Here is a 21,672-nt window from a genome sequence, read left to right on the forward strand (position 1 = left end):
CAATAAAGAGATTTCACTGATACAAACTGATGAACCATTCTGCTCATTAGTTGATTATATCCGTACAGATGACTAGGAGAACTCGGTCGTTCATTGTCAGTCTATATTCCCTTTGGGCTTTTCCAAAGAAAAAAAGAAAAAAAATAATAAAAATATAAAATCCATACAGAATTCCTGTGGATCCAAACAAATGACACCTCTGCCATCTGTTTGGATCCACTGGAAGATTCAAAAGTAGATTCCTGGCACGGTAGATTACAAGTCGATTGCACCTTTTTCCAACCCGCTGGATTTTTAGTTTCCATATGTGACATCATTTGCAGCCCAGACAAAGACGGAAACCCAGACAACAGACGAATTCTCCAATATTGGGCGCACGAGTTAGCAATACAGCGACTTGAGACAGTGGAGATCCATGAAATCCTTGGCTATTTCTAAGGCAAAGCTAAGTTGCCACAGAAATAATCGACGAATAGTGAATGTGGAAACAGAGTATTGGATCTAGACCCGTAATTTCGTCAGATCTTGCTCAGAACAGAATCATTGATATGGCGGCAAGGACATTTTATCCAAGCCATCCAATGAAAAAGAAAATATTTTCGAAAAGACTCAGTTGTTTTGACAAAATCGACACTTTGACTTTTGAGCAACTCCAAAGTAACCGACGCATAATGCGCAGATGCTAGATATGGGCAAAACAAGCCGAGAACATTATGCTGTAAGAGTGGTTTTCGATTGGATTCGATACTGTAATTTTTTCACCATTGACTGTGCCCATTGTGAAGAACGATTAAGTTTTGTTGCCACACGAACAGAGCGCTTGATACACCTTGCAGTATTATTAAATGACGGTTCTCTGACGAGTATGTTGTAAACGTGGTCGTTTTTTTCAAGGAAATGATTTTTTTCTGGTCTTTTTGGTACTTTTTGTTTCCTGCAGATCTTGATGTTGTTCCTCTTTTTAATATTTTGCATTGTCCCTATGCTAATGTCCATTTTTTGGCAATATCACGAATAGAAAGCATCTTATTTGAAGGCGTACGGCTGCACGGCTTGTTGGTCACGGGGTCGCTCCATCACAGTATTTTGACAAATCCTCAAGAGTATAGCTTTTCGCAAACATTTTTATTATTTTGTGCACCGCAGACTTTGAACACCACTCACTTTCTGCATACTCACGCTTGGGTAAGTTCTCCATGCAGCACTAGTGCAGAATTAATCTACGAACCGGAATAGTTACTCGGTCCATGCTCACAATACGACGCACTTTTGACAGTTTTTAAACATGTTGTCAAAATTTCCGCAAAGTGCTGGTTGATGGTCCAGATTTTCAATTCGTATCCGGTTAAAGTAAGAGGAGAATGTTTTTCATCTTCTCAAGGTGACAGGTTAAAAGTGTCTCTTCAATTCCAAGCTGTGACGCTGAATGATTGGTGAGGTCTGTTGAAATATGTATTGATTTAAAAAATAAACACTACGCTATTCCATTTGCTGGTGAACCTGCAAAGCGCAGTCGGTCCAGTTCTTGGCCCTTTTGCAAAACTGAGATCCAGATTTTTTTTCAATGGAGAATGCAATTTACGCACTAACCTAGTACACGTGCAATTAGTAGATGCCAAGCTACCACACGGGGTGTACTGGAGTGGCTCTCATGGTGACACCATGACTAGGTAATACCGACTAATCTCCATTGGGCAACACCATTGTTCCCCCCAGGGACTACCTCTCGGTATTACTTCTGGGGGCATGGATGTACTCACTCACTCTCGCTCACGCGTTCATGCATCCTGTATGAGGCTTACTTGAGTGCTCACTCTGTCATACCCTGATTCACTCTATAACACTCCACATGAGGCTTACTTTTGTGTTCACCTCTAACAGACCATGTGAGGCTGACTTGGATGCTCACTCATCATTCCTCTGCCACGCCACGAGGCATCGATAGCTAAGTCCCAATATACTACGCTACGACCCTCCCATCTTGGCATGAGGCAGTCCACATATACGCCTATACACTCGCTCTTCTGCCTTACTTTGGGGCGGCTGGGTTTACCCCTCACGCGGTTGCCAGTCGCTGCGCCAAACCTGCCTCAGCATGAACAGACCATTCACTCACTTTTTTGCGCTCCGCCTTTTCCGCTCCAACTAACCAATCACTAGTTAGTCGTGCCCGTCGTCTGTTGCTCGGTGCGCCAGATTCTCTGCAGCCTGCAGGCAATCGTCAAGCATTGCTCTTCTTTCGACGTCGAAGCGAGGACATACGAACAGTATGTGCTCGGCACTTTCGTCGACACCTGGGCAGTCAGGGTAGACGGGGACCTCCGCGTGCCCGAACCTATGGAGGTACTGTCGGAAGCAGCCATGACCTGATAGGAATTGTGTCAGATGGAAGTGAACTTCACCGTGGGGTCTGTCCACCTAGCTCGGAAGGCTGGGGAAGGCCCCTGTCTGGGTTCCTTTGTCGGCCTTCTCTCTTCCCTCCACCATTTTGACGAATGCCTGCTGTTCTTGTCTTGCTGTTCTTGTCAGCTTTGCGGAGCACCAGCAGGTTCTGTTTCAGATCCTTGCTGATGTTTTGTTTCGCATTTGCGAACTCGATGATGCTATCGAGTTGCTCCACAACTTTAAGCATCGCGGGTAGTGGCCCTTCCAGCGCGCTGGTAGGGCTATTTGCTACCACCGTTGGGGAGTCACTGGTACTGTAGGATGCAGCCCCCGTCGCACAACTACCCCCCCTTCCCCCCACTGGTGGGAGACCTCTCCAAACCACCTTTGGCAAAGGGGTTGGGCACCTCCGTTTTTTGGTTTTTGTTTTTGTTCATTTCACTCATATTGTTCCCACGAGTTGCGCGAAAAAGAAAGGTCCACCACGCCAGAGCTCCGCAGTAACGTGGTAAGGGACGCTTACTGTGGGGATTGCCCAGGTACCCCACAGTCTCCGTTAACGATCGAGCATCTTTTTCACCCCCTCGACCACTAATCCCTCGGCACGGGTCGCTTCACGCCTTGGACTTGGGGTTATGACCTATGTTGCTTTACGTGATGACCGCGACCTAGATCATCATATCCATCCTCCTTTACCAGGGTGTTGGACCCGTAGCTCTGGTTCTCAATAGTTCCAAGTTCGTAGGTTATTACGGATGTGCTACTATTGAGATCCGTCATTCGCTAGCGGAGTTCCAGATGTAGAGCCGTTGATCTGATAACCATCCTGATAAGTTGGTTTATTCGTTTTTGGCCCGTTCAGTATCACCGATAGCGATTCGTATTCGTACGACTCACCACCAAATTTTTAACTAAACGAAATCACGGGAAAATTTGACAGGAGTTCAAATGTTTACGTTTGCTCTAAGCAATGCCTGCTTCGTCACTTCATCAAAGTACCACGCGTCTTCCTAAACAAATGTTAACTGCTATTTCTAAAACGCCACGCGTCCATCATATTTATCTAAAATAGTTGGATCGTTTTGTCGGCGCTGGAATATTATTCCATATTGGAATTATTTGGTGGATTGTGTCATGTAGTAATTTACTTTTCACCTTTACCTTTACCTTCACCATTGTTTTGGCATATAACCGACTTCCGTTCGATTACATGCCAAAAGGAGAGAACAAGCATTCCACAGACAGAGGAATTCGCTGGTGACAGTCACATGATATGTTGCTTTAGTACTTCCTGAGCTGCCATTGTCACACTGTGATTCCATCTGGCTACAACACCCACTCCATGCTCTTCGCAGTGTGGGTGTGTTATCGTAGCTAGGCACAATTGTTAACACGATGAGTATGAATAAATCATTTTTCATCAAGTTGTATGGCTGAAACAACAACAATAAGGTGTCATGTTTATAACATTATCAGTCCTTAGGTGAGTTTTATCGAGTTTTCATGTAACGATGAAAGGCCATTACGGTTGATTTAGAGATGGCGACGGCTAGTCTATTCAAAGCTGGATCGAGCAGAGCTGAATGCGGTCTTCCACAGAGCAAACCACCTCATAGATCTTCAGACCATCGGCATATATTCGTTGGTTGGGCTACATCCCCTGTCCAACTAACGAATTTGATTCGCCAGTTGAACGAGCTGACAAACGTCTAAATCTTTTTAAAGGAGACGTGCTCACATCTTTAATCATTGTCAGTTTGGTTGTCGAGGTGAATTTGACACGAGATTTTGACCCCTTTTGGACGCTAGGTACCCCCACCCCCGAATTACGAAATATACCTCGTTAATTGATTTTTCCATCTCCAGTAAAAAATGCAAAATGTGGGTTAGCTCCTTTTGGACGTTAGCCATTTAATTGTGCTTCAATTATTCATACAATAACATAACATTTACATACAAAAATCATTAAAATAACTTTTAAATACATACCATACGATTTACCTGTTCAAACCAATAAGGAATATAAACAATATCCAATAAACCGCCATTGAATGGACTCGATTCATTCCGAACCATTTATGTAAATAGAACACCAAACTGCAAAATTGAACTCAACAGTTGAGCACACCAATACGCAGTACAGCGACTGCACAATACGTCAGTGAAGACTTCAGCTATACGCATGATGCGACCCAGCGGTTGTCATGCTTTACTAACAATGACTCCATGATCTTTAACGCAGCTAGTGCGATCGATTTTTAACACTGGCGGCACGTTCGATTCCTCCAAGTTGCGTTTAAAGTTTTTTTCTTGTGAAGGAAGTCACTAAGCATTTACTGGGGTTAACGATCATTCGAATTAAAATGCATCAAGCTGCGAAACTATCTAGTTCAAGAAGAATGAGCACCAGTAATTGAACGAATCTGTGAATAAACGATCAGGCCATCCGCAAATGATAGGCCTATGTCCTTTCGAAACATGGTTCACATCGTTATGAAACAATTATAAAATTATCGGACCAAGGTGACTCCCCTGTGGAATACTGGAAGTAGCATTAAAATTATCTCACTGGAAAGCGTCTATGGGGGCACGCATCTACCGCTCGATAAGACGGGCCATTTAAGGAATCAACCATGCAGCCCTAGTTTGCAACTTTACAACAGCTATATCGTGGTTAATCTTATCGGATACTACCCATAGATCAGTGTAAATAACATTCCTTTCATATCATTCTGCTATGCTCCCAATGACGTATGAAGTTAGACGTGCCCAAATCGTAGTGGTCGAGCGCCCAGGCATGAAACCATGTTGGTCATCACTAATGTATTGCTTGTGGTGAGTTAAGGTTGAACAGAGAAGGGGAAAAAATCGAAAACGAAAAAAGCATAGAACGATATAACGAGAGGCCACTGCTGCTCTAACTTTCCTTTGTTTGCACATCGCTGATTTGCAAAAGTATGCGCTGTAACCAAATCGAGGGTGTGGTCTAAGTTAACCCTCGAGCATTCGCGCTGTTGTACTTTGTACTACACTTTGGGATTTTTCGTTATCATTTAGTTGCTAAGACATTTATCAAAGCCAAACCACTATGTATTCCTCAGAAATCATGTTTTAGAGAAGATATACTCATTTTTGTGCACTGATATACCTCAAGTGCAACAATACAATCTGAAATTGTTTGATGAAACAAGACCAATAGAACGCGCGATGTGGGAGGTTCGACCAAACAATATTCTGTTCAACATATCTCGTGATCTCGATCATGTGGAGGGTTACTTCCTTCGGCAAACTTGTTTAGAAGATCAAGAGCTAGTCAGTGGAAGATAAAATAGTTTGATATAAAATTCTGCCGCTAGGTGACGCCAGTGAGCATGTTATTTTTTCAGCTTACTATATCTCATGATCTAGATTTTTTAGAAAGTCAGTATCTTTGGCGAAGTTGCTAAGCAGATCAAAACCTATGAGGTGGTGTAATGGCTGCTTCAGAAAACTACCGTTAAGCGGCGCTAGTGAGCTTGTCAGTTGTTCAACCTAAAGTATCTCAATTTCCTGATTTTTTAGCGAGTAAGTGCATTCGGCAAAGTTGATCACGAGATTAAAACCTTCAAGGTTGTACATCGAATAATATAGGATACTTCCACTAGGAGGCGCTAGTGAACTTGAGCATGTAATTTTTTCGACCCACTGTATCTCAGTTTCCTGTCTCTTTGGAAGGTCATTGTTCTATTTTTTCTTCGAACTAAAACCAAAAATGGTGAATATCACCAAAGGAAAGAATAAATCGATGATATTCCGAAAATAAGTTCACTAAATTGTCAGATGACGTTCCTCTAACTCAAATAAACTAATTGGTTCATTTATAATTTTGGAATATGTACGCAAAGAAATTAAGATTTGGAAGTCGAAAAACTCATGTGTACCATTTCTGTAACACCAATCAACCACTCACGATGGTAATCTGTAAAAGGGGCTGGCACAGAAATAATGACACAACCTTCCTAAGTACAGAACAATGCTAAACAAGCGCAATTGTTCTTCAATTTCTTCAACGTACTGATTTGATTCGAAAATAGTATAGCTTACTTATGACATGAATTACACTATCATACTTCTAAATAGTCGCAATCTCAAGATTCAAAAATCAAGAATATGCATGCTCACTAGCGCTACCTAGTGGCAGAATCCCAAACTATTCAGTGTTTCGCTTTGTAGGTGTTTATCTCTTGTGTAACTATATCGAAGATACCGTCCTGCTAACAAATCAGGAATTCGAGATGCAGTAGGCCAAAAATGGTATGGCCGCTAGCGCCACGTAGTAGCAGAATATCAAACTATTTCGCATACCACCTCGTAGGCTTTGATCACCAGAACAACATTGCCGAAGACACATATCTGCTGAAAAATCTGACACTTTAGATACAGTAGATCCAAAAAAATTAATGCTCACTAGCGCCGCCTGGCGGTAGAATTCCATCATGTTAATTCGCCCATCCGAAAGGCCATTATCTACTGCCCAAGTTTGCAGAAGAGAGTAGTGCTCCAAATTCTCGAAGTATTCTAAAGACTATCTGTGTTGTACAAAGTACAACACGCGAGTGCTCGTGTTACAAAATTTGGCGTGAGTGCCGGAGGGTTAAGGAATATAGATAACGCATATCATGATTCGAATACCTTGAATATTGACGGCGGAATAAACCTGTTCTAGCCTCCTACCACTGTGTGCTACTGACCTGTCGGTCGGCAACAGCTTTCAGCATACCATCAAAGCTAGATTTTTTAGTATTCCAAGCACTTCTATCACACCGAAAAATGTCGTAGAAACTCTCCATTACCCTGATAAGATCATAGTCGCACTGCAATGATGCTAAAAATATGTCCTCTAGTGTCGTCTTCATTTCTCTCACATTTATATGATATGCTCAGGTAGTACCATCGTCAACAGGGGCTGCATTTTTGATGTTTTTTCTGTTTTTTTTATTATAGACGTTTTAAACCTTAGGGCCATTCGCCTCTTTTCGAATTAGAGAAATCTCTTTGGAAAAATCTCTAACCCTATGTGCGGGGTTGGGAATCGATCCCAGGTGAGCTGCGTACAAGGCAATTGATTTATCAACTACGCTAGTCCCATCTTCCTTTTTTATGTCCTCGACGCCCCGTCTATTGTGTTGGTACTCATTTCGGTGCTACAGGTGTTGGTCTAATAGAAGAGGTTTCTATTTTGGAGCAAAGTATTCCCCGAATTCACGGAAGATTCTTTCAGACCAAGTCTATGAGTCTAGTGCAATCACTTCCAAGGAAGACTCCAGACCGACCTTAAAGGAGACGTGGGTCACGTTGCTGATGTCCCCAGATTTGTGGGCCCTTTCAAAATTAACGGATACTGTTGGGGAGAAATGGACATCCCTACCAACTACTCACCAACACTACCGCTGAGCTCACTGGTGGCAGTGCAGCTGTCACCCGTCGATGCTAGAACAGCGGAAACACATAACCTGTCAGTTAGTACGAGACCGCGTGCAATGCGGTTGGTCTTTAATTTTTAATAAATTTTAATTCGTTATTATATACATTACGTCGCGTGTTTTATTTGTCAGACATGTATCTCGGTCACCGACAATCGCGACCGTAAAAGATACCATTGCGATAATTTCATCGTTGATTACATCTGGTAGTATGCGAGACAAGAAGAACCAACATTTGTTCGCCGACTTCACAAAACGAATATCTGTTTTGAACTAGACTAGAACTCCGATGCTTTATGAGGCAAGACAAAGCCACGAGGTCGTCTGGCTGCTCGGTGAAGCTCAATTGGGGTCGAACACTTGATTATCGATGTCGGAGCATGGAGTGGATCTGAGCCACTGTTGTATTTCAGTCTGTTAGGTGTGTATTACCTCCGCAAATGATATCAGTGGTTGGCTTTCTGTCATCCACTTTCATGATGGAACAAAGTTGTGAATCCTCGAAGAGATCATCACAATTCTCAAACATCCAGGGCAAAATGTTCTGCTGGGATTTAAATGCAGCACCAACATATTCGTCTGTCTGCCATTCAGTTGCTCATGGTAGTGATCCTTCTATCAACAACAACTCACGCTCTTCCTTTAAAATACTTCCTCTAATGCGACGCGTTCAGTACTAATTGCCACGCGTCGTCGAATCAGTTAGGTGATTTCCTTCCAGAAACTCTTGATCGATCTCCGTTGCATTACTGATGGCCACTTTAAGGCAACTCCACCAGTTTTTGAGCGAAATGTATTCAAGTTTCCCTATTTATGACAGTACTTGTGCGCAAAAGAATGATTCGCAATTGACGCAGCGTCAAGCTTAATTTTGAAAATTTTCGAAGTTGTCGTGATAGCATCACCTTGGTCGCTTTATGGTTTGGTAGAATTTTCACACAGGTTTAAAAACTTCCATACTATACCGTGGCGAGCACTGGTTACGCACGTTGTTGCCAATAAAAAGCTGTGTGCGTCGATTACCATAACTAGACTTGGTATTTTCGGCTGCTGTAGTTGTTGGAGGCTGTCCTGAAAAATGTACTGCACCTTGCCAAGTTTAGCTTTGGTACAAGGTGTTCACACCGGTGTCCCTTTCGCGCACCTTCCCAAGCGCCAACGCCTATTTTCTCCAATACTTTTTATATGATGTGCTTTGCTGTCTTTATTTCAAATGCAAATTGTTTCAAATTGTAGCACAAAATAATGGCGTTTATTCGTTTTCATTTTTACCGCATGCCACAGCCTGCTGAGATCCTGTCGTACAACGAATGGTACCAGCCCTCTGACAAAGAAGCTATCTTTGTACAACGAGCATCACCTGTCATGAAAATCAAATATTTTTTTGAAAATTATTAAACATTTGATTAAAACTTGAAGTGCTAGGGTAACTGTGCCCTAATTCATCTTAGCTTCTGTATTCATCCCACTCCTTTCAATACATTAGTTAGAGCAGTGTTTGCTATCTCTATTCAACGCATTGAGTTCAAATGGTAGGATGAATAAGGGTCCGTTGTACAAGACTTTTTGTTTCGCTCAAACGCGCGTATTTTACATTTTCCAAACCAGATTTTTTGTGTTACTGCTTGTTAGGAATGAAGCAAGGACTGTAAGGCGAGTTTTCATCGTAACAGTGTAACATCTTGACTAATGAGACTCTTCCCTATATTCCGTCGTGAAGTATGGAATCGTAGACCGTCTTAATATTTTTTTTTCTGTGAGATGCAAAACATTGTTTACAATTTCCGAAGGAATACACGAGTACCAAAAACAATGGTTAGTTTCTGACTTTTTAGCCATAAGGCTCCATTCATGTAGGTCTCTGTGAGACGCTGTTATAAAGAGGCTTTGATATGATTGATAGATTTTAAGAGGATTCTCTGGTTTACCGTTTCATTCAGCTTTCTGCTACATTTTTTATCTGTGTCAGGGAATATACTTGGCTATTACACCCTTAGATCCTTATACGTATTTTTAGACAACCATTAAAATTTACGGTTACGGTTGAATATATACAATTAGTCCAATAAAACGCTTCTAAGATTCAATTGCATTTCTCCACTGAACTCTTCTAATGACTATACCATTAACCTTCATTGCAACTCCAGGTACATCCAACAACCTTCATCAAAATGGTGTGGTTTTTCTTCAGACCGGTCATCAGCGAAAAATTTAAGAGTAAGCTCATCTACACATCCAGCCTGGATGAGCTGAAGCAGTCATTAGGTTTACAAGCGCTCAAAGTGCCGGACACTGTGCGAGAGTAAGTTACCCCTCAGAAACCCAAACCCCTCACGACTAGTGATTAACCTTCCAAATTTTCCCGCCACCCCTGCAGATTCGATGAGAAAATTAACAACACCACTCGCTACACGCTGCGGGGCAGCAAAACTAGTCTAAAGAGCAGCCGCTCGATGGAACACATCCCGAAGACGAACCAGTTCGGTGTTTCGCTCAAGTTCATCATCGAGAACAGTGCCTGCCTCAACTGCATTCCACCGATCGTACGCAAATGTGTCGATCATTTGTCCCTTTCAGATGGTAGGTAGCATGCTTCTACTTCATTTCGATTAGATCTTCAACCATTCCGAATATTTACACATTTGCAGTGATCGACACCGAGGGAATCTTCCGAAGATCCGGCAACTACACCCGAATAAAAGAACTGCGCGAAAAGATCAACCAAGGCGAAGAGGTAAACCTATCAAACGAGGACACCCACGTGGCAGCTGCGCTTCTGAAAACCTTCCTACGCGAGCTGGAAGAACCCCTACTTACCTACGAACTGTACGAAGATATCGTCCAGTTTACCGAGTGGACAACCGAAGAGCAACGATCCCGGAACGTGAAGCAGATCCTACGGGAGAAGCTACCCGAGGAAAACTACGAACTGTTCAAATACATTGTCGAGTTTCTGGGGAAGATTATGGAGCGGAAAGATTTCAACAAGATGACGTCGTCGAATCTGGCGATCGTGTTCGGTCCCAATCTAGTGTGGCCCAAGCAAGCGCAGATGTCGCTGGACGAGATTGGCCCGATTAATGCCTTTATCGATTATGTGCTGCAGCATCAGGATGATATATACTTTGTGGATATTAACAAAAAAGATGGAGGCTATGATTAACAGCGGTTGATATAAGTTTAGTTCTTTTTTATTTGTTTTTACCGTAGGGGGCATGTGAGGTGCATTTGTGCTGGTCCGTTCCTGGGTGTATGATTTTTTAATGAACGAACTAACCGAAGACACACAAGTTGTTTGTTTCTATGTAAGATTTAGGTTTAATAAAGTTTACCTCTTGAAATAGAAATGGCTACTTGTGTTACTAAAACAAAACATTCTTTCGTGTTATAGTGATAAGAACAGTGACCAGTTTTTTAGCCGATGTGTCTGTAGATATGTGCGAGAATGAGATTTTTAAGCAGTGTAATTAATAATCGTAAGGTAAACAATAATAGTCATTATTACAGTAACTTGTTGAGAATGTTTTGAATAATTTATATAAACAGCAACCGTTTGAAATCACGGCAAGCGGTTCAAAACCAAAGAATGGGTGTATAATTCAAACGAACCACACTAAATGATGTAGAATCCGTCACCAGAAAATCTCAGGCATTACCATTTTCTGTCCCGACACAGAGTTCCTGGTGTGCCAAATGGATTACGTACAGACTACTACCAATACCCGTGTGTCTGTCGCATATGCATTTCATTGTGCAATTGATGTTTTTTTTCTCTAATATTAATATTAAGCTCATACGATGAGAAAATGTAGATATATTCAGCGCATTTTTCGCATATGTGATAGACACGCAGATATGGAAAGTTTACATTCAACTATCACGTCAGTCAATCTCATCCTCCTCTCAAGAATTGAATCGAAACAATAACAGACAGTCTGGAGAAAATATCAATTTTTAGACCATTAGCTCTCTTAGAAAATAAAAAAAAACGCGAAACGATTGGACTACGATAACATTTTAAAAATTTTAACAGTATACTATTCCGCCGAAGATAGGGAGTCCATAGTCAGAATTAAAAACCCATTATATCTTGGAATTTTCCGCTTCTAGTCCAATATCAATTTTAATTGGAGTAACTCAACAACAAAATAAAACTTGAGAGCACTGAATATATACCTACTTAGTGGAACTACAGAAAATCGACGACGATATATGAGTGAAGCAAAATCGATTCTAGACGAATGCAATATGCTGGCACGAATTTCACGTCTGTGACAAATTATAAGTATCCGTTAAAGTCTATGGAAACAAGAGCGCTGTAATGTCACCCAGAAAACATGTACAGAGATTTTACTGAAACAATAGAAAACGTCGAATGATTCATGTATGAAAGATACACAGTTTTTTTTTGCTTTGGTGATGACACCCTTCCTTTCATCCTAACAGTGATACTTATTTTTTGTTCTTGGTTCTTAGCGTTTTTCGTGGATTGTTTTTGAATTAGAATGCGGCGTCTCGGAACGAACGACGTCAACGATGCAGCGATGACATTTTCAATATTACTAGTTACCTAATCGACCGTGATATGCTAAAAGGAACAATTATCACTAATAAACCGTTCTCTGGTAATTTATCGGTATAAATCGGACAATTTGGAATCACAAGACACTAGCGCTAAGAAACCTTTACTTTCAATTCGACGACAGAAATATAGAAGCGACTTTTCTAGACGGTGACAAAACACCAAACATCAGTTGAAATCTAAGCCGTTAGGACTCCCAGGTTAGGACTAATATCGTGTGTAGCAATTTACTGTAATTTTGGGCACCGACGACACAGCGCAACAAGTTATTGATGCCGCTTTTTCTCCAGGACGATCCATCTATCGAATTTGATTCAATAATGGGCCCTATTATCACTGACAAGTCACCTAGTGACTAGAAAAAAATTTTGTTCTAGCCACTAGGTGACGTGACTGTGGGAATAGGGTCCATGATTCTATTCTTGCCATCGATTCCAAGTTTGAGGCATCTACTAGTTCTCGGATCATGTCCCCCACGAACAATCTCTTGATACTGTAATATCACAAGTAGTTTGGATGGTTGTTTTAGACCCTACTTTCCTTCCCTGTAAGTACAATGTCCCAGACGACCATCACCATGCTCCCCTTCACAACGTATGTACACGATGGACCCACGGGCAGATTTCATACCAACTATGAGAGCGCAACGTCTTGTTTCGTTTTGTTCCTATCTCGAATGAGCGTTGCGGAGCGTTCTAGACAACAAAACGTCTTCCCCACTTGTCTACCTTTTCATCATCTGCCGCATGGACCTTGTGACCACATGTTCTATTTCATACATACATATTCAATACCTTAATGAAGAACGAGTGTGGTATCGAGCATCCTCTGTCAGAATATTATTCTACTCGCGATATGCCTACACGTATGTGGTGATGAAGGAGTTGATAATCTGGTACTTTGATGTATTGGACGTGTTGCTATCGTTGATGAGGAGAATTGTGATACCACGGTGGATTAAAGTCAGTAATATGCGTGGATCACCCAGTGCTGAATCATAAAATCAGGAGTATACCACGATCAGCAGCTTGTACCGATAGCTTTGGTCACCATCTGGTTTAGACGCTTCCAGTTTCTAAGGTACCGAGTAGCCTCGCGTACATCATTGGTGTTGCGAAAACAGTAAAAACTTAGATCCAAATTCAATAATGTATCCCGATGTAGATGTAAAATATAAAATACCTAAAATCGGCCTAGTCTCAGATATAAGTTCGAGCAATTTCAATTTTCCACTTACTTTTAGTGATCTAATTCGCACTAAATTATCCGGCAACACTGCTTACTGCCGTAAGTCGGACTTAGGCGCACTATTTGTAAGTTTTGGTTTACGGTCACTAGGAATAAGTTCGATTTATATTGCACCAGTTATAAGTCTAGCCATTAACAGCAATTGCACTAATTGTAATGGCGATTTCGCTTGAACCTGAAACTGAGTCAGGTTCTAACCCCAACTGCTGTCAGTTCATACATTTTGACAGCAGTTGGGGTTAGGAACTGACTCAGTTTCCCCTCAAACGAAAACCACATAAGTATGTGTTTATGATCACTAGGAATAAACTTCACACTCTCTGTTAGCACCCCGATCGTCTTCCACTTTGCTGCTGATAATCCGCTAGCGATATCGCTAGATGCTCGTACTTTCCTGTAGCGCGACGTTGCTTTGCGATGACCCTACCCTTGAAAAAAAAAACAGTTTCGGTCAAACTTTGGATCTATACGACGACGACAATGTGCCCAATAGTGATCGGCTTCACCGGAGTGAACCACTTGGTTCTTCAGGTTATCGTGGGCAGATAGAGACGTACCCATAGCTTCCAAAATAGGTCTGCTATATGTTGTGATTGAGGTCAGCAGTTCTTACTGTACCCAGGGCTGTCATCGAACGGAAACCTCAAACCATTAGCTGATTCTAAAATGAAATAATTAGGTGTTAACATGGGGGATTCGTCGTCATCAACAGGAATGTCCGACAGTGGTCATGAGTTGACAATATGTTCCACCTCGATCATCGCGGTTTGCAGTACTTCGTCGGTGCGGAGTCTGTTGGGTTGCAGCTTGGTCAAGTTCAGCTTCACGCTACGGATCAAAGTTTCCCATGCTTCTCCCATATTTGGGGTGAGCCCGGTGGATTAAAGGTCCACTGGATGCGACTGGAGGTAAACTCGCTAAGCAGTTTTCCAAAATCGAGCTGCTCGATCGCCTGCTTGAGCACCTTGCTTATAGCTTGGAAGTTAGTTCCGCGATCGCTGTAGATGGCAGACGGCGCGCCCTTGACATTTCGAATAGCCATCACGCAAGAGTCGGTAGTCAGTGTGTGAGCGATTTGCAGGTGGATGGCGCGAGTGTTCAGGCAAGTGGCGAGAACAGGCGGCCAGACGAGAACGTGGAAGATCAGCCATCGCTGGAGGATGCGGTTTGGCTCGATCGTTTCTGCACCGCTGACACTCTTTCCGGACCGCATGGGAGGTGGTTTTTAACCGTGGAATACGGTAGTGTTGTACAACCTCGTTGATAATTGTGGAGTGGTTTTGCTGGTTGAAGCGTTCGTGAATGTCGGCAATGATCAGCTGTGTGGTGCGATGGTTACGAGGAAGAATGATGGGTTCAACAGCAATGGGATCGGCGAAAACCGTACAGGTTTTAATTTGACCGTGGACACGCGCAACTCTATTCTCGCCTAGAAAGGCGCAACGAAACAGTGGATTGCTCTTCATTATCTTCGTCCACTCGTCAATCTAGATTTCCAACTACGCTTGACGGAACAAATAGTTCTCCGCTTTAGCCAGCTCTTATTACATCAGCGGTCCAAATGTGGATTAAGCTTCGTCGTCGTCGGTTTACCGAAGGTAGGAAACACAAGCCAGATATGTTCATTTTGTCCAAGAACTGCTGGTCCATGTAACTAGCGACTGTCCGGCGATAGATTTGGAACACCTGGGGCTCTATTCTCACAGTCACGGCACTTAGTGACTAGAGGAACATTTCCTTCTAGTCACTAGGTGACGTGACTGTGAGAATAGGGCCCCTGTTCACTTCGTCACTTCATAGGCGACGGTCTGCTTCGTCGAGATCCAACGCCACTCGCCAACTTCAGTCGACTCTAAAATCTCACTGACGTGAAACGCAACGAATGGGCTATATTGCCGGTGTTCGGATCTCAGCCACCATAACACGTTCTTGGAATCTATCCAGAAGTACCGCTTGCCAACCGTGATGGACAGTGATGCCGTTATCGTATCCACCAATCGGACACCGAGTAGGGCTGCTTGCAGTTTGGACTTCGGAATGGACAAGAATTTCAATGATGCCACTCTTGTTTTCGCTTCTACCGATGAACTTCCAATCACGAGCCCCTCGCGAAATCGGGGATAAACGATCGCCGCGAAACCATTCTTACTCGCGTCCACAAATGTGTGTAGTTCAACCTCATCCTTTACGGTCGTTGACGTTCGATAACATCTCGGAACTTCCACAAAGCGCACATTCGGACACACGGTCAGCCACGTCAATCATTTCTCGAATTGCGTGTCTTCTATAGGATCAGTCCAGGTTCCGTAGTTGGAATCACATAGATCACATGAAAAAGACTCAGCGCGTTGAATAGTTGTCATGTGATAGTTGAGCTTGCAGTTGCCGGTTAAAGCGCTGGTCAGCATGCCGCGATGGAGATTCGAAAAATTTAGGAAATAAAATCACCAGAATGAGATATGTGGACATTGTTCAGATCTGGATCGATACAACCTGGAAAGTGTGCGTCGAAGAGACATCTTTTTCGTCCGTCACATAAACATCATATCCGGTTTTTAAAGAGTTCATTGATTTAGAGAGAATTTTATTTGAACTGCTAGCCTCGTTCAGACTAGAGATATTAGAGCATAGGTTTTGGTAGCCATCCCGCAAGGGATCTAAGGCATTTCTTATATGCACTACTAGCTGGAGTCATCACGATGACGCCGATTCCACGCCCTTCTCATATCCTTCTTCATCCTTTCAAGCTCAGCTCTCCACCAAGGGGTTCCTCTATTCGATTTAACAGTACGAAGTGAACAAGCTTCTTCGTATAATGCTACTATGAATGAGTTTGTTGTATCCACGACTTTATCCAAGCCATCTAGTTGACTAATTGTTGGAAAATATCCATAAATTTTAGTTGCCAAGTTTTCCAAAAACAGGTCCCAGTTTGTAGACTTAGGATTACGATACGTAAACACATTGAGGGAGGGAGGGTGAGGGTGATATCATGATGATCGAAAAATATATATATTTATGATTGGATACAGACAGTACAGTTTCATTTGGACCCTGACAATTTCCCAGCCCATACAAAATTCTTTCGTGACAAAGCGTTATGTCTAACACCTCCTTTCTCCCAGACCTCGCAAAAGTTGGTCGACTTCCCACATTCAGAATATGAAGATTTGTATTATTTATGTACAGGAGTGATTTGGCGACGGTAGTGACTTGTTATGGTGGAAGACGCTCGTCGGAAGAAATAATTGTAAATTTATCGGGGAACAGTTGGCAAATTTCTTTAGTGTCGGTGCTGTTGAGGGTGTTGCGGTCGCAACGGTAGACTTCGATAATGTTAAACCAAACACCTGGCGAGACAGAGTGCGGTTGTCGAGCCAGGTCTCGGTTAATGCGAATACGTCATACCAGCAGCACGTGGTCGCGAGCCAATGGCTGTCCGTTAATGAATTTACGCCACCAACATTCTGGTAGTAACTTTCGATGTTGTTGGAGGGCGGATCAGATTCAGCAGAGAGTGTAGCCGTTTTGACGCCTAGTCGCAAAATGTTTGGGCTAAAGGAAAATTACTTGAAGTGGAGAATACATCAGCACATGAAGTATTCGGAGCAGATGCAGTGAAGACCCGTTTTTATCAGCCCCTTGGTAAATTTTAGGCTGATAAAACGGGGACATTGATAAAATCAGGACATATATTTTTCTTTATAAGAAACCGAAGCTCTTAAAATATTTTTCTTTGGTCCCTAGATATAACCTCATAACCTTTCCTGATTAGCTTAAACTTCCCTTAAGGCGCAAAATATAATTTTTTTTTTGCATTTTTCGGATCTTTAAAATAAGAAAAATATGCTCAAGAAGGATTTATTCGAATTCAACTTAGTTCGTCTGCTAGAGCCCATCAAACTACCAACTATCAATTTTCATATACAGCTGATGAAATCGAATCTTAACTGTACTTGTCATTTGAGGCGGGTTAGAAGACCCTTTCACCCATTCCACTCATAGGACCGGGACGACAGGGAAGATTACTAGTTGCGAGGGCTCGACTGTGGGGAGAGGGGACGAAGGCTTCCATAATGCCAACTGCGGTGCGTCCCAGTATGCATTGAACCCCGATGGCATGATGTGTACAGCAGGATCGGAACGGTAGTAGATTACGGCGAGTCAGACGATGAACTAGAATAGTGAAACGGTTCAGCCGTAGTATCGTTACAATTTGTATAATACTTGCCGTGAATGGTGGTTTGGAAGACCCATTCTTCAGCCTCACACACAGGACCGGAACGATTGGTAAATGCTGGCGGAAAGGTCTTGAATGTTACGGGGGGATCGAGGGCTTCCATAGTACCAACTGTGTTGCGTCCCAGTATGCGCTCAGCATCGACGCTCCTCCACTATGGCGGTGTAGCTTGGTGTAGTGGCATTGCCAATCGTTGCGGAATCCTCGGCAGGACCGTTGAATTAGCGGAGTCCATGCTTCTTCTGGAGGCGAAGGCAAATCAGTCGACGGGCACCAAATGTTCTGGGTACGGCTATCTTTAAATTTCCTGAACAAGATGCCTTGCAGCCATGTGTCGGAGTTAAGGGCTGCTGCATCACGGTACTTTGGGTGAACTCTAAATTTGAAGGATATGAAGTTTAAAGTACTGACGTCGATGGCCTTTTTAACAATCGGAATAACCTTTATCCCCTGGTTACGATTTCGTTTTGCCTTGGACGGTCTATTTGCTAACGCTGGGACGAAAACGGAAAAGGTACAACCAGAGCAACGGCGTAGGTGGTGGAACCGAAACAATGTTGCTATTGTCGACTGGCTCTCGACCGCCAACAAGAGTATTGCTCGGATCAGGGCCATCATTTGGCCGGACTGGAGTAGCGGTTGAGACTTTTCTAGCGAGGCACGAAATTCGCTGAGTGTTTTCGGATAACTCGGCCTTTAGCTCAGTACAGACGTCATCCGTTTTCTCTGCTATCTCAATAAAACATCCAAGCAGAGAAACGGTTTCGCGAAAACGAGCAAATTTCATGAACTTGACAGATTCGTTGCACATCCAAAATAAATTTGGGTTTTCTGCAAGAATTCTCACGACTTTTTTGAGCGCTAGGCGGCTGCTACCAGGTACTGGTCCGAATCAACGTTCGTACTGTAGTAGGTGCGAAAATTTGTGATGTCGGAGAATTTTCTGTTGATCAGAACGAGATCGATTTGGTTTTGTTTGTCTAGGTGGCTTTGTGGATTACCATTCCTCGGGAGGCTGCGAAGTGCACGCATCGACTGTTGTTATTTGTAGCGGTGTCGCGGTCTATCTGGGTATTCATGTTAGTTATTTTTTTTATTTGGGCTTTAACCATGAGGTCATTCGCCCATTAGAAAAAAAAGGTATGTTACCTTGCATTAACAAGTGTATATCATTTAGTTATTGCTTGTGTCGTATCTTGTTCGGTGCAGATGTGGGCCGTAAGACCGGTGGGTTCGCAGCGTTTCGTCCTTCTTTCGCATTGATTGCAGCACGATGGGTAGATGCTCGGTATAGTAGTGTTAATGGGCCGCGGGAAACCTCCCTCACACCCGCTAAAGGTGAGGCGGAGGGCCCATGGTTTGCATGGTGTTTAGTTATCATGGATGTTGGGGGTGGTCGTGATTGTTTGTGAGCCGCAGCTTAACTCCCCTACACTCGGTCCGAGTGAGGTGAAGGGTCCGTGGGATTATACAAATTAGATCGCCTGTAAGAGATGTTTAGTGCGTTCGATGTTCGTGTTCTAGATGCGTTCGAGTAGCCTCGCATCGCTTAAAAAGGAGTTTCTTTGCTCACTGGATTGTTTGCTAGGATGTCCCTGATGTAGAGTGGGAGTCGGTGGAGGATACGAAGGTTGGCGAATTCCGGGCAGTTCACCAAGAAGTTCTCCACAGTAAGCTGATTGTGTGTTCCTGGGTGATTCCTGGGTGATGGCCAGTTCGCAATCGGGACAGGGCTCTCTGCTCGAGTCTTATGGGGCGGTCAATCCAACATGCTAGCTCCCCTTTAACCTCCTGGGGGAGACCGTATTGGTTCTCCCAGTGGGTGGTGAAATGTTCTCTTGTTTTCCTCCGAAATTCTTTGACTATATCTGGGGAGGACACCAATTTGGTAAGCAGTTTCACGGTAGCGCATCAATTTTTTTCATTTCCGCTGATCCCACAATGACCAGGAACCCAACAAACTGTAGTCAGCGAATCGCAGTAGTTCTCGATAGCCTGTATGTACGGGTGGCGGGATGTTCCAGTTTCCAGGGCGGTGATTACCGACCGGGAGTCGGATAGTATAACGGTCAACGGATGCCATCTGTTTTGTTGGCCAGCGCAAGGTTAATCGCTGCGGCTTCTGCTGAGAATACGGAACAGATTGAAGGGAGGCGGATGGCGAGGATGGTTTGTGAACCGATCTTTCATTAGCTGGTAGAACTTAGCTTGGGCTACTTCTGGGGAGGGTCCAGCGCTAAGTGACCTAGATAAGCTGGTGTTCGTGCACGGCCGACTTTCGTACCAGGGGCGGTTCCGGATTCTATGAAGACGTGCCAGTTGGGGATGTTCCGTACCGGTATACTCCCGAAATATGCTTTGGGCGGACTGTGGTAAGCGCAGTCGTTGTCCGATGTCCTCTCCAGATATCTTAGGGCACATCGGAGCATGATGTTGGCGGATGCCCACCGGAAGGGGAGCAAACCGGCCTCGACACAAGCGGCTTCCGCTGGGGTGCTTGGGAGTAGATTGGAAGCCAGTCGTATCGTGCTGTTGTACTGAGGAGTCAATACAGTCATGAAACCGTCCCAGTTGTGGTGTGTAATCTCGATTCCATAGTAGATCTTGCAATGAATAAGAGCCCCTCCAACGCAGAGGGCGGTCTTCCTATTCCAGGTTGAATACCGGTAGCTGATGGTCCGGATTAACCGTTTCCTGCTTTCGTAATCTCGTTTGAGAGATCGAAAGTGCGACATGAAGGTGAACATGAATCAGTGTGCCATTTAGTCTGACTGGTCGACTAGCGGCAACGTGATGCGAATTACAGCAGTGGGCGATGGAGCACTTGGCAGCTGCTAGGTTGAACCCCACTGTTTCGGTCCACCGACTAACAGCGTTCACTGTAGCCGGGGGAGGGGGAGGTGTATTCATATAGCAGATGACGAGCCTAGCATTTCGCCGCGGGTAACTGTCATAGACACGCTCCAGTTGTACGAAAAATGCATTTTTCTCGTCCTTGGGTATTGCTGTAGTTGAACGTGTCTTTGATCCTCACAACCCATATTCTTTCGCTGATCGCCTGCCACTTGATCACGCATTGCCGCATCTTGTCCAGCAATATGAAGCTCTGAGAATGAACGGAGCTTGGTAGAATATAACTGCTCGATGTCCACTTTTCTACATCGCTTGTCTCGCCAAGCAAGGTTCCAACAATGCTACGACTTCGATGTTGTGAGTAATTAGGTAAATGGATCTCTAAAATAAACTAAATAAAATCATTCTTGTAGTAAACCTGAAAAGAATTCTTAAAATTCCTTTTCAACTCGTTGGTTGATTACCATATCATTTACATGCGTTCTCAAAGAGTCGCGTAGCCACGTAGACACAGACCCAGGATATATTATGGATTCAAAAGTATCGACTTTTTTCGTTGTTAAGATCTCCAAAATTTCTGGAACAGCACTTCATTTGTTGCGTCAGTATTTGTCAATATTTTAGCCCAATGAAGTTTTCTTATTTTTTTGAAGCCAATTTTGGCAAATATTCTAGAACGGATTTTGATAGTTTAGAATTGAGTCACTTGTTTACCATCTCACGGGGACCACTGTCACCCAGGAATCAGTCAAGCTGAGAGAAGATCGTACCAAGATGTCAACCTTAGTCAAAAAGTGTTACGAGCCTAATAGAACTAAGTTAGAGCAGGATAGGTGATATATTTAAAAACTCAACAACCTTTTATCTGTTCGAATCCGGTGTAATAAATTAGATTAGTTGAA

General features: G+C 43.4%; 1 protein-coding gene across 6 annotated transcripts in view; it reads left to right on the forward strand.

Moving 5' to 3' along the window:
- The window catches only part of LOC131693945 (rho GTPase-activating protein 68F), a 91,324-nt gene extending 79,081 nt beyond the window's left edge, over positions 1-12,243 (forward strand). For all 6 annotated transcript variants that reach the window (XM_058982231.1, XM_058982227.1, XM_058982230.1 and 3 more), the window contains 3 exons: positions 9,995-10,149; positions 10,225-10,427; positions 10,496-12,243. In XM_058982231.1, the coding sequence (XP_058838214.1) occupies positions 9,995-10,149; positions 10,225-10,427; positions 10,496-11,010 (873 nt within the window). In that variant the 3' untranslated portion in view covers positions 11,011-12,243. The remainder of the gene's footprint in view (positions 1-9,994; positions 10,150-10,224; positions 10,428-10,495) is intronic.
- The last annotated feature ends 9,429 nt before the right edge of the window (positions 12,244-21,672 follow it).

This window comes from Topomyia yanbarensis, chromosome 3 (assembly GCF_030247195.1).
Source record: "Topomyia yanbarensis strain Yona2022 chromosome 3, ASM3024719v1, whole genome shotgun sequence".
NCBI classification, from domain to species: Eukaryota; Metazoa; Arthropoda; class Insecta; order Diptera; family Culicidae; genus Topomyia; species Topomyia yanbarensis.